Source organism: Budorcas taxicolor, chromosome 16, assembly GCF_023091745.1.
Source record: "Budorcas taxicolor isolate Tak-1 chromosome 16, Takin1.1, whole genome shotgun sequence".
NCBI classification, from domain to species: Eukaryota; Metazoa; Chordata; class Mammalia; order Artiodactyla; family Bovidae; genus Budorcas; species Budorcas taxicolor.
The window spans coordinates 29,130,929-29,145,628 of NC_068925.1; the positions used below are offsets into that span (position 1 = coordinate 29,130,929).

The 14,700-nt window shown below is 37.3% G+C and overlaps 1 protein-coding gene across 1 annotated transcript in view; it reads left to right on the forward strand.

The window, feature by feature from the left end:
- The window catches only part of DNAH14 (dynein axonemal heavy chain 14), a 388,242-nt gene that overhangs the window by 116,235 nt on the left and 257,307 nt on the right, over positions 1–14,700 (forward strand). The window contains exons 18-20 of the mRNA XM_052654143.1: positions 6,508–6,849; positions 9,951–10,320; positions 12,102–12,292. Of these exons, the coding sequence (XP_052510103.1) occupies positions 6,508–6,849; positions 9,951–10,320; positions 12,102–12,292 (903 nt within the window). The remainder of the gene's footprint in view (positions 1–6,507; positions 6,850–9,950; positions 10,321–12,101; positions 12,293–14,700) is intronic.

Genomic DNA, 14,700 nt, shown 5'->3' on the forward strand with positions numbered 1-14,700 from the left:
TCGTTGGAAGGACTGATGCTGAAGCTCAAGCTCCAATACTGTGGCCACCAGATGCAAAGAGTTGACTCATTGGAAAAGACCTGATGCTGGGAACGATTGAAGGCAGGAGAAGAGCATGACAGAGGATGAGATGGTTGGTTGGCATCATCGACTCAATGAACATGAGTTTTAGTAAACTCTGGGAAATAGTGAAGGACAGGGAAGCCGAGCATGCTACAGTCAATGGGGTTGCAGTCAGACACTACTGAGAAACTGAACAACTATTCATAGTCTTTTCTTATGGTTTTCTGTATTTCTGTGACATCAGTTGTTATTTCTCATCTTATTTTGTTTATTTAGTCATGTCTTTTTTCTTCTTGGTGAGCCTGTCTAGAGGAGATTTGTTTATTTTGTTTATCCTTTAAAAAAAAAAACAGCTCTTGGATTTATTTATTTTTCTTTTTTTTAATCTTAATTTTATGTCTTCCCTCTCTGTGTTTTGTTTCCTTCCTTCAGCTGACTTAATTTTTGTTTGTTCTTTTTCTAATTCATTTAGGTGGTAGGTAGGTTGCTTGAGATTTTTCTTATCTTTTGAATACGGCTTTTGTTGTCATGAAGTTTCTTCCTAGAACCACTTTTGCTGTGTCCCATAGATGTTGATAGCAATGTTTTCATTGTTTGTCTAGAGTTACTTTTTATTTCCTCATTGACTCATTTGTTTTTATTAAGTGTTTAGTCACCATGTAATTGTGGGCTTTTGCTTGTTTTCTTTCTATGGACGATTTCTAGTTTCATGCCATTGTGGTCAGAAAAAGATTGTTTAAATAATTTCTATCCTCTTAGTTTGTTGAGGCTTGTTTTGTGTACTAATATGTGGTCTGTCCTAAAGAATGTTCCATATGTGCTTGAAAATAATGTGCATTTTGTTTGGTTTTTTGATACAGTGTCTTGTAGATGTCAATTCTTGTTATTTAGCTGTTAAGTCGTGTTCAAATTTTTGCAACCCTGTTGATTGTAGCCCTCCAGGCTCTTTTGCCCATGAGATTTCCCAGGCAAGAATACTGGAATAGGTTGCCATTTCTTTCTCCAGGGGAGCTTCCCAATCCAGAGATCAAACCTGCATCTCCTCCATTGGCAAGTGGAATTTTTTTACCACTGAGCCACCCAGGAAGCCCAAAATTCCTGAAGGAAATCAACCCCAAATATTCACTGAGAGGACTGTTGTTGATGCTGAAGCCCCAATACTTTGGCCACTGGATGTGAAGAGCTGACTCATTGGAAAAGACCCTGATGCTGGGAACGATTGAGGACAAGAGGAGAAGATGATGGCAGAGGATGACATGGTTAGATAGCATCACCAACTCAATGGACATGAATTTGAGCAAACTCCAGGAGATAGTGGAGGACAGAGGAGCCTGGTGTACTAAGTCCATGGGGTCACAAAGAGTTGGACACAACTGAACAACAACAACAAAGTTTATATCCTTATCCTCTCTATACTTAAGCATCTTTTTCTGTAAATTGGGGATAATATTTGTAACTGACCTAGAGAAGTTGTGAGAATTAAAGAAGTTAATGATTGCAAAGCTCTTTTACAGTTTCTGGCACATATTGAACATATGTGAGTTACTTCTACAGTTAGAAGAATCATTGTTGTTAGTTCCAGAAAGTTGTTTCTGAGCTATATATATGTTTAGGAAGCTGTTCTGAAAGTTCTGTTTATTTCTCTTCTTTCTGGCTTCTGCATGCCCCCAGGTGTGTTTTTATAAAGGGAAGTAGCTTCCTTTTATATATTTAAGGAAATTCCCTTATTTGCATAAGAGTTCCTAACTTGATATGTGTTTTTTAATCATAAGTTAACTTTATCAAATCCTATTCTGTTTATCTGTTGTGATAATCATGCAGTTGTTTTCCTTTAACCTTTTAATGTGGTTAATTACATTAATTGACTTTCTAAGTTTAATTTCATATCTGAATCAATAGATATACCTTACCAGTGTGCACATGCACATAGATATATTGCTACATTATTTTTTAATTTTTGCCTTAATGCTTGTAAGTGAAATTGGTCTGTAATTTTCTTTTCTTTTACAATCCTTAACTGAATGTATTACTAGTAACAAAAAGGACGTTTGGGAATATTTCATGTCTTTCTACTACTCTATTCTACAAAAATGTAATTATCTGTTTTCTTTGAGATACGAGTTTATTTTAACATATTTTTCTGGAATTTAATTGGGATTTGTGGTTGGAGTCAGGATAGCTGTCTTTATTCAGTCTTCTATTGTGATCATTTTCAGTCAAATTCAGCAGGCATCATTATAAAATCATTACTAAATTATTTTATTTGATTCTCAAAACTGTAATGAGGACACTAAGTTTATTAAAGTAAAGCTACTTTGGTTCATGCAGTTAGTAAACATGGGAGCTAGGATTCAAACACAGGTCTCTCTGACTTCAAAGTCAATCCATACTAACCCTGTGATAAAAATGTATATTCAAGAGCAGGTTCACATATGTGCATGTACACACATATATACACATACACCACACATATATACCCATACACCATAAAATGGATAAAATTTCTGCTTGGTTAGCATAATTATCTCTAGGTGGTGATGTAATAGATATTTTTATTTTATAAAATTTTTAATTGGTGTTTTTGCATGAGCATATAGTCAAGTAGAATAAAGTATATAAAAAATTAGAGACATACACAAGCAATTCAAGGCTGTGAGCTGACAAATTAAACTGATATTGATTCCAGAATTATGCATACTCATCAAGAGCCCTTGAAACATGACGGAAACTATGGTAAAATTGTAATTTAATCATAGGAATTTAATTCTTTTGAAAATCTAATGGAATGATATACAAATACTTATAAAAGGTGTGGATGTTATATATACACATATATATGGGCTTCCCTGGTGGCTCAGATGCTAAAGAATCCACTTGCAACTTGGGATACATAGGTTCGATCCCTGGGTTGAGAAGATCCCCTGGGGGAGGGCATGGCAACCCACTTCATTATTGCTTGGAGAATTTCCATGGACAGAGGAGCCTGACAAGCTAAAGTTCATGGGGTTGCAAAGAGTTGAACATGACTGAGTGACTAAGCACACCGCAGTATACACATACATTTGTGCGTCTATTTGTAATTATTGCATATACTTATAATGGATATAAACAGGATTTGGATTCAGATTTGGGTTTGAATCATAGCTCTGTAACTCAAAAAATTTAATATTTTAGGCTTATTAATCCTTCTGAAACTCAGTTTCCCTCTTTGCAGATTAGAGAAAATAACACTCAGGTAGTAACTATGCTTTTTTAAATTTCTTAAACTGAAGAAAGTAAGGAAAATCACTAGACCATTCAGGTGTGACCTAAATCAAATCTCTTATGATTATACAGTAGAAATGACAAACAGATTTAAGGGATTAGATCTGATAGACAGAGTCCCTGAAGAACTATGGACGGAAGTTTGTGACACACTGTACAGGAGGCAGGGATCAAGATCATGACCAAGGAAAAGAAATGCAAAAAGCCAAAATGGTTGTCTGAGGAGGCCTTACAAATAGCTGTGAATAAGAGAGACATGAAAGACAAAGTAGAAAACAAAAGATATATCCATCTGAATGCAGAATTCCAAAAAATAGCAAGGAGAGATAAGAAAGCCTTCCTCAGCAATCAATGCAAAGAAATAGAGAAAAATAATAGAATGGGAAAGACTAGAGATCTCTTCAAGAAAATTAGAGATACCAAGGGAATATTTCATGTAAACATGGGCTCGATAAAGGACAGAAATGGTCTGGACCTAACAGAAGCAGAAGATATTAAGAAGAGGTGACAACAATACACAGAAGAACTATACAAAAGAGATCTTCATGACTCAGATAATCATGATGGTGTGATCACTCAACTAGAGCAAGACATTCTGGAATGCAAATTCAAGTGGGCCTTAGGAAGCATCACTACAAACAAAGCTAGTGGAGGTGATGTAATTCCAGTTGAGCTATTTCAAATCCTAAAAGATGACGCTTTGAAAGTGCTGCACTCAATATGTCAGCAAATTTGAAAAACTCAGCAGTGGCCACAGGACTGGAAAACGTTGGTATTTATTCCAATCCCCAAGAAAGGCAATGGCAAAGAATGCTCAAACTACCACACAATTGCACTCATATAAGTGATGCTCAAAATTCACCAAGTCAGCCTTCAACAGTACGTGAACCATGAACTTCCAGATGTTCAAGCTGGATTTAGAAAAGGCAGAGGAACCAGAGATCAAATTGCCAGCATCTGCTGGATCATCAAAAAAGCAAGAGAGTTCCAGAAAAACATCTCCTTCTGCTTTATTAACTATGCTTGGTCTTTGACTGTGTGGACCACGACAAACTGTGGAAAATTCTGAAAGAGATGGGAATACCAGATCACCTGACCTGCCTCTTGAGAAATCTGTATGCAGGTCAGGAAGCAACAGTTAGAACTGGACATGGAACAACAGACTGGTTCCAAATAGGAAAAGGAGGACGTCAAGGCCGTATATTGTCATCCTGCTTATTTAACTTATATGCAGAGTACATCATGAGAAACGTTGGTGTGGATGAAGCACAAACTGGCATCAAGATTGCCGGGAGAAATATCAATAACTTCAGGTAAGGCATCACCCTTGGCTTAAAACTCAACATTCAGATCATGGCATCTGATCCCATCACTTCATGGCAAATAGATGGGGAAACAGTGGAAACAGTGACAGACTTTATTTGGGAGGGCTCCAAAATCACTGCAGATGGTGGCTACAACCATGAAATTAAAAGATGATGGCTCCTTGAAAGAAAAGTTATGACCAACCTAGACAGCATATTAAAAAGCAGAGACATTACTTGGCCAACAAAGTCCATCTAGTCAAAGCTATGGTTTTTCCAGTAGTTGTGTATGGATGTGAGAGTTGGACTATAAAGAAAGCGGAGCACCAAAGAATTGATGCTTTAGAACTGTGGTGTTGGAGAAAACTCTCGAGAGTTCCTTGGACTGCAAGGAGATCCAACTAGTCCATCCTAAAGGAAATCAGTCCTGAATATTAATTGAACAGATTGATGTTGAAGCTGAAGCTCCAAAACTTTGGCCACCTGATGTGAAGAACTGACTCATTTGAAAAGACCCTGATGCTGGGAAAGATTGAGGGTAGGAGGAGAAGGGGACAACAGAGGATGAGATGGTTGGATGGCATCACTGACTCAATGAACATGAGTTTGAGTAAACTCCAGGAGTTGGTTATGGACTGGGAGGCCTGGCATGCTGTAGTCCATGGGGTCACAAAGAGTCAGACATGACTGAACAATTGAACTGAACTGACTGAGTAAACAAAGCAGATGAATGGATAAGAAAGCTGTGGTACATATACACAATGGAGTATTACTCAGCCATTAAAAAGAATACATTTGAATCAGTTCTAATGAGGTGGATGAAACTGGAGCCTATTATACAGAGTGAAGTAAGCCAGAAAGAAAAACACCAATACAGGATACTAACACATATATATGGAATTTAGAAAGATGGTAGTGATAATCCTGTATGCGAGACAGCGAAAGAGACACAGATGTTTAGAACAGACTTTTGGACTCTGTGGGAGAGGGAGAGGGTGGGATGATTTGGGAGAATGGCATTGAAACATGTATACTATCATGTAAGAAACGAATCGCCAGTCTATGTTCAATACAGGATACAGGATGCTTGGGACTGGTGCACGAAGATGATCCAGAGAGATGATATGGGGTGAGAGGTGGGAGGGGGGTTCAGGATTGGGAACTCATGTACACCCGTGGCGGATTCATGTCAATGTATGGCAAAACCAATACAGTATTGTAAAAAACACACACACAAAAAAACAAAAAACAAAATGAGATCATGTACACAAAGAACATAACATACAAATGCTCCCCAAAAATGGGAGCAATTATTATGCACAGGTCACATTTCAGTCATAACCTTGTTACTACTATTGCATTTACTTCACAGAATAAATTTATTCATAACTACTTATTTATGTCTCATGTGCATGCATGCTTAGTTGCTTAGTCGTGTCTGATTTTTGCAACTCCATGATCTGTAGCTCACCTGGCTCTTCTGTCCATGGGAATACTGGACACAAGAATACCACACAAAAATACTAGGGTGGTTTGCCGTTCCCTTCTCCAGAGGATCTTCCTGACCCAGGGGTCAAACCTGGGTCTCCTGCATTGCCAGCAGACTCTTTACCAACTGAGCCACCAGAGAAACCATCTTTATGTCTTAATAGCATTTATTTTATGTGCAAGTTACATTCAAGTTCCTTCTGTTAACAATAGAAAGGATTTGATCTTGTTAATGCTCCGGTATTTAAGCAATACTTAGAATAATGTCTAGATGATGTCTTTTTTTGAAATTATAATTATGGAAGTTAGTGAGAGACATTGAGTGACTACTTTTCTAAAATAATGAAAATTCATTAAATAATTGTAACTCATTTGTTGATGATTTCAGGTTATAGAGTCATCCTTGCAGAAGCTGGAATATACTCCCACTGAAGTGGAAGAATTTTTGGAATATTTTACTTTTTTGGATGCAATTTCTTCAAAAATATCTAAGTTAGAAAAAGAGTATATAATAGTTGCTCAGCTGTATTCTGTTGTAAGGTATTACCAGATCCATGTTTCAGAAGAGCAAACTGCCATTTATAAAATCCTTCTTATCAAGTTTGGCCAACTAAAAACTTCCGTGAAGTTAAGTGAAAAAAATAAAGATGCTGCTATTTCTAAATTCAGAGACAATTTGGAATCATACATCACTGATCTATGTATTGAAGTTAGTAATTTAAAGGCCAAAGTAAGTTTTTGTTTCTCATTATGTAAGCCTAGCATATAGGTATTTCCTTTCTGTGGAATCTTAAGTAAATAATTTAGTCCAAGTATTCTTAACCTGGAATCCACTTAACCTGGAATCCACAGACATAATTTTGATTTGTGAATTTGAATGAGAAGTGAAATTATGTGTCTATTCTCACTAACCTCTAGCTGAAGTTTAGCATTTTCTCCAACTTTGAGTTAATGTAGACAAGCAACAGTAAACTGGTGATTTTTTTCCGTAGGCTTCAACAGACTGCTACAGTTGTCCCATGATGTAAAAAGAGCTAAAAAACCCTGGATACTTTTTGGGCCTTAGTCTAGGCCAAAAGATAATAAATCCAGCTTCACTCACTTATGAGGAGCAAACTATACAATAAACACCTAACATTTATTGAGCTTTAACTAAGTGTCAGTAACCATGCTAGGGGCTTTATCCTTTTTCTGCATGAAAACAAACAAACAAACAGCTGAGTTTTAAAGAGGTTAACTAGCTTGCTTAAGATCACACAGTGAGGGCCAGGGTTCCAGAATCCCTGATTCTTTCCACTCCCCTCTATCCCCACCACCATTACAAGTTACTATTATCATATTTATTCAGCATATTTTGATACCTAATATGTATTAGGCACAATGCTATGTATTACAATTAGTTACTTTAAAAATTTTCTGCATTTATGCAAAATCTATACTGGCTTCACACAAATATAATAAAGGTGAAAAAATAGGCATATGAGAGTACTTAAAAGCATTCAGTTGCAATCTTTAAAATATTACTAGAAATTTCATATGCATGTGTACCAAGGTTTCTAGTTCACCCTATTTATATGTTAAGTATACTAGGTTGGACACTGAGATGGAATATCTGTGTTAGAGTAAGTTCATTGGAAAGTGTTTCTGGCAACAATGTGAGGGCTTGAGGTAATCAAGGTTGGGTAGAAGGAAAAATTGAACTCTAGTGTCATTGCCATGTAGGTTTCATAGGATCCTATGTTCTATGCTTAGTTGCTCATTTGTGTCTGACTCTTTGCAACCCTGTGGACTGTAGCCCACCAGGCTCCTCTGTCTGTGGGGATTCTCCAGGCAAGAATACTGGAGTGGGTTGGCATGCCCTCCTCCAGGAGATCTTCCTAGCCCAGGGATTGAACCCAGTTCTCCTGCATTGCAGGCAGATGCTTTACCATCTGAGCAACCAGGGGAATCTCTAAATTGGAATGACTTTGCAGAGTTATCCTGGATGAAGACAAAAGGGCTGGTTCTTTACACGTCCATGATGGAGCTCTAGTGCACGTGTAATCTTGTGTGACTTTTTGGTCAAGGGCAACCCCTGGAGAGGGTCTCAACTAGAGTAAGCATCTATCTTTAGGTTCACTGATGCTTTCTTCTATCATTTGCATGCTATTATTGAATCAAATCCAATGAACTTCTACTTTTGTTTATTGTGTTTCTCAGTTCTAAAATTTTCATTTGATTTTTCTTTATATCTTTTTAAATTTTTCTTTGGTAAGACTTTCTATTTTCCCAATGGCTTCAAGAATATACATTATTTCTGTGCAGCATTGTTATAAAACCTGCTTTATATTCTTTGTCAGATAATTTTAACATATGTGTCATCTAGACATTGGTGTCTTTTGATTATTTTTTCCCATGTGAGTTGAGGTTTTCCTGATTTTTTGTATATGGAATAATATTGGATTAAATATTATGCTCTAAAGTTCTGTGTCATCCCTAAATGTCATGTTGGTATTTTTGTTTTAGAAAACTGTTGACCTAGTCAGATTCAGGTCCCAAGTTCCAACCCACTTTCTTTGGGCTGTGGGTTTCTTTCCATTGTTATTTCTATTATCAATGTCTCTAAGGTGCTGTTCAGACCATGTGTGTGCCATCCAGTGGTCAGTAGTATTCTGGGTAGTGGTATGTTAGTTTAATCTCAGAGTCTTTGATGTGCTGAATAGGATCAGATCTATATGTGTGCAGCTCAGTTGAGCCCAAGAGTTCATTGACAACTTTATGTAGTTACTTTTCTGGAGATCCTTTCTGTTTATGATCTTCTCCATATTTTCCAGATTCTCTGCACTGTTTTTCAGTCCTCTGGTTAGAAAACTGGAACTTGTTACTGTACTCTGTCAACTTCCATAACTGCACCCACATCTGGGGCAAAGTAGTAGAACACAGAGAGAAAAAAATCAACAGGGTTGACCCTCCTTAGAACCACAGATTACCAACACAGAAAGTAAAGTTCTCTTCTCTCAGAGTTTCAGCTCCTTAAAATTGCCACCACCTTAAAATTGTTTGAGGACTGAGCTGTGAGAAAAAAAGAAAAAGAGAGAGAAAGAGAGGATTTCCATACTCTGAGTATTAGGAGCTGTCAAAGAAAACCCAGAGTTGAACAGTAGTCAAAGTGGTAAAAACAGATTTTTATTCTGTATGATTGCAATAGAGGAAATGATCTGTTGTCTAGGATGAGCAGACATTGAGGGTGGGAATTCTGGTTAAACTGACTTAGCAGGGTTCTTAATAAAACTTAATTTTATAAGGAAGTGCGCATATGAGCCTAAAAGTTACAACCTACTTAGTCGTCAGTCAGAAAGAAAAGAAAGTGAAATCACTCAGTCATGTCCGACTCTTTGTGACTGCACTGAGCATATGAGGCCCCTCTGTCCATGGGATTTTCCAGGCAATAGTACTGGGAGGTGGGGGGAAGTTGCCATTTCCTTCTCCAGGGGATCTTCCCAACCCAGAGATCAAGCCCAGGTCTCCCGCATTGTAGACAGATGCTTTACCATCTGAGCCACCAGGGAGCCTGACTAAAGTTTGATCAAGCAAAGAATCTTTGTCAGAACCTTTCTTGCTCCTCAAGTCAGAACTGGTAATTTCTCCTGGAGCTGTCACTGTTACTGCCTCCTAAAAATTCCTCCCAGGTTTCTAATACATTGAGTATAAATAAATTAAGGACAATCTTTTCAGATAATGATTGCAAATAATGTTTGTTGACACTTAGGTGGCATATTAAAATGCTGTCAATAAAACATGTTTAAGTTCAGAACATTATACCCTCCTAAAAATGTCTTATTATTTTTTTAGATAAGAAATTCTGTGTTGTTATGTGCTAGTACTCCAGTGTCAACAGCAATGGAAATGATCCAGACTCTTTCAGAGGAAGCTGCAAGTTTAGCTGTCAAAGCTAAAACATATTCAAACTATCAGGATTGTTTCAATGATTCCCCGTCTCATATGTATTTTCTTAATACGGAAGAGATTACACAAATTGTACTTTCAGAGATCGCTGACATTGACTATGACTTAACCTTAAGGAAAATATTATGGGATGCAGAAGAGGAATGGGGAACCCTCTTTTGGGAATGGAGGAACAGCACTCTTGACAGTATTGATACAGAATCAGTATATAGAAATGTTTCAAAATGGATGCAAATAATCTTTGTACTAGAAAAAGGTAAAGTGTCTTTCTCAAGTTTTTCTACTTAAGATTACACAAAAATGGCTACTAGGCCAGCAAGATCATTGTCCTTGGCTTTGTTACTTTACCTGTTCTAAAGACTGACCATTAATGACTGAAAAGACAGTACAAGAGTATAGGTAGGAATCACTTCCTGAAGCAAGAAAGAGATTAAAACTTTGGAAAAAATGTTTTTAATTAACTAGTAACAATTTTATATCTGTTAAAAATCAATTCCTTAGGTAGAACCCCAAATGCTTCTGCCTGATTCTGGCTCTTAGAACCACAGATGTTTTGATGTAAGGACCCACCTTCAAACCCTCACTGTGTATGCAGATAGTATATTTTGGGCAATGCGGGAAACAGCCAGAGTCATTTTGACAGGTTTTCCTTCTGCTAATCATCAAATTTGAAATCTTGCCAACACAGAGATGCTGTTCCTGTGCAAGCAATTCTGTAAAACCAAATCCTTTCCAAATAGAAAGCTTTATTCCACTTGGCAAGATAATGCTTTAATTTTTTTAATTCCTCTAATCTCTCAGCTATACCTTAAGCTATAGTTTTTTTTTATAGTTTTTTCAGTTTCATAGTTTTCTTTATAGTTTTTTTTCTTTTCAAGGAAAACACCTTAATTTGCTTGTTTTTAAATTATATAAGAAATGTGATTATCACAGAAACTGTAGAAAAGAGAAAAATTGGGGACAAATCACCCAGAGTGTTAAAGCAACACAACACTCATTTTGTGGTTCTCTTTCAATATTGTGTCATATATCTGTTTCAGAGAGCAACATATAAAGTAACAAGTAGATAAAACTTTCTTTTATCCATAGTTTCCCAGATTAAATCTTGTTCACCACAGTATAGACTTGCAAAAAATTTATTCTCATCTTTTTATCTGATCAAGTCTTGAAACACACTTTGTTATTCAACATAGCTTTATAAAATAAGCCTCATCTGTACCAATTGTATAGTCAAGAATATGCATATAGTTTTCAGTTCCTCAAGTGATCTACTTTGGCTGTTTTTCTGTCTCCTCCCTCTTTTATAAACTGAGTAAAAGGTTATAAGGGTTGGACCTTCAGCTGCACAGGTTTTGAGTCCTGCACCCTTTGTGTGTGCTGTGCTTGGTCACTTAGTCATGTCCGACTCTTTGCAACCCTGTGGATTGTAGCCCACCAGACTCCTCTGTCCATCGGGATTCTCCAGGCAAGAATACTGGAGTGGGTTGGCATGCCCTCCTCCAGGGGATCTTCCCGACCCAGGAATCTGTATTGTTGTGTGTTGTGTTGTTAATGCCAGAGGAAAGGTCAGTTCTGGTCTATGGCAGTTTTTACCTTCATTTTCTACATTTTAATGTAAAGATGTATTCTTTATGAAATGACAGTGATTGATTTTTTCCCTTAATGTTCTTTTAATGAGCAGAATTGAAAAGCCCCAAAACCAAAATAATCTTTTGAATTATTTGTGTGTACCTCTCTGTATGTCTATCTTGTCAGGGAAAATCTGGGAAACCCTGTGGTAACTAGCTATCCCTAGTATTAAATTTTGCAAAATAACTTGTTCTGATAGTTTGGGGTTTTAATCACTAGTCCTGATCAACTATTTCCCTTTATTTTAATCCATGCTTGATTCTTATGGGAGAGTGATGTTAATAAGCCTCATTATTTTAGTACAGATTAATAACTGATAAAGCAGTATTACATTAAAGAGCAAATTTGTTTTCTGGCTTAGAAAATGTGGACTGTATGATAAAGCTGCTGACCCGTTGCTTCTTATAGGCCTACCTAAAAATGACATGGTGACACATCTTAAGCAATCAGTGATAGATTTTAAACAAGAGCTGCCAATCATCATAGCACTAGGAAACCCCTGTCTCAAGCCAAGGCACTGGGAGGCTCTCCAGGAGATTATTGGAAAGTCCGTGTCTCTTGACAAAAACTGTACAGTAGAGAATCTTCTAGCACTCAAGGTAAATCAAAATGGTTTGAAATAAAGTTGGCGTAGCAGAAGGCCCAAATTTAAGAGGCAAGTAAATCTACAAGGAGTAAGAATTAGAAAAATAAGACGTTTGTGGAATGTTAGGAAAAGTAGGAGTATAATGTATTAGTAGATGACAGGTGATGCTTTGTTGGTGGTAGTTTAGTACAGATTAATAACTGATAAAACTAGTATTACATTGAATAGTAAATTTGCTTTTTGGTTTAAAAAATATGATGTACATATTATAAGCGTAAGCCATTCATCATGCCATTACTACTAGGTGATTCGAAAACAGGTTTCATGCATAACAGATGAAATTAAATTGGTGTTTTTACTTAACAGTGATACTTCTTGTGGAGAGTAAATTTTATAGGAATACCATCAAAACTACCATATTTATATAAAATGAAGATATATTAAGAGCATGTTAGGGTGGCCCTACAAATAACTTGATATTCTATTTAAAATACACAATTAGCAGCTATTTGATTTACCTGTAGATTTTGTTATACAAATAAAATTTTACTATGATTTTCATGGTTAAAATTTTTCTATTTTCATGTGCAGTTTACAATAAGCTTCATTTACATTTCATGTTACACAGTTGACAATGTCTAATATAACCAAAATAGTATTTTATGCCTAAAATTTTCTACTAAATGATTTGCTATAATGAGGAAATGGGGAAAATATTTTAATTAGACAAGAATTTTAAAAGTGAACTTTATTTTAAAAATTAATTTATATCTTTGGCCCTAAATTCAGCTGCCCTCCTGAACTCATAGATCCACCTCCACTTATATGTCTAAAAAATATCTCAAAGTTAACATGTCAAAAATGCACTTCTCTTTCTCCATCTCCAAAATTCCACTCTTCCTTTATTCTCTCCATCTTAGTTAATGGTACCTCCACTTTTTTTCTAGTTCAGTTCAGTTCATTTCAGTTGCTCAGTGGTGTCCAACTCTTTGCGACCCCATGAATCGCAGCATGCCAGGCCTCCCTGTCCATCACCAACCCCTGGAGTTCACTCAGACTCACATCCATCAAGTTGGTGATGCCATCCAGCCATCTCATCCTCTGTCATCCCCTCTTCCTCCTGCCCCCAGTCTCTTCAAGCATTAGAGTCTTTTCCAATGAGTCAACTCTTCACATGAAGTGGCCGAAGTACTGGGGTTTCAGCTTTAACATCATTCCTTCCAAAGAACACCCAGGGCTGATCTCTTTTAGAATGGACTGGTTGGATCTCCTTGCAGTCCAAGGGTCTCTCAAGAGTCTTCTCTAACACCACAGTTCAAAAGCATCAATTCTTCAGCACTCAGCCTTCTTCACAGTCCAACTCTCACATCCATACATGACCACTGGAAAAACCATAGCCTTGACTAGACGGACCTTTGTTGGCAGAATAATGTCTCTGCTTTTGAATATGCTATCTAAGTTGGTCATAACTTTCCTTCCAAGGAGTAAGCGTCTTTTAATTTCATGGCTGCAGTCGCCATCTGATGAAATAATCTTTGAATCCTCTTTTGCTCTCTTTCCTCATCCCATCTAAATGTTGCATCCTTCCCTGGATCATTATCAGAGTATCCTAACTAAACTGTGGTCCAAGAGTGAATTCATCAAAATATCTAGATAGTTTCAGACTATTTAATCAGTGCTAATGGGCATTCCAAAAATCTGGCACAATTTCAACAGTCAGTTCAGTTGCTCAGTCGTGTCCGACTCTTTGCAACCCCATGAATCACAGCATGCCAGGCCTCCCTGTCCATCACCAACTCCTGGACTTCACCCAAACTCATGTCCATCGAGTCGGTGATGCCATCCAGCCATCTCATCCTCTGTCATCCCCTTCTCCTCCTGCCCCCAATCCCTCCCAGCATCAGGGTCTTTTCTAGTGAGTCAGCTCTTCACATCAGGTGGCCAAAGTATTGGAGTTTCAGCTTCAACATCAGTCTCTCCAATGAACACCCAGGACTGATTTCTTTTAGGATGCTTGGTTGGATCTCCTTGCAGTCCAAGGGACTCTCAAGAGTATTCTCCAACACCACAGTTCAAAAGCATCAATTCTTCGGTGCTCAGCTTTCTTCACAGTCTAACTCTCACATCCATACATGACTACTGGAAATAAATGGAGATATTAAATAGGATGACCTATGGGAATAGCAGTAGAATCTTCTTTCAGGGATAAAAACAACAAGTGCAGCTAGTTAATTCCAAGATGCAGAGGAGAGCAGCTCTCCAAGTATCTCTGTTCTGGTGATTGAATCTGGAGATATTACATCAAGATTTTGTCCAATGGAAATTGGCAGTCAGGGCACATGGAAAAGTCTGTAAATACTCCATTAAAGTATTTTGAGAGACATTTATCCTCATGGAGCTGTGTCAAAGTGAAGCCATGGA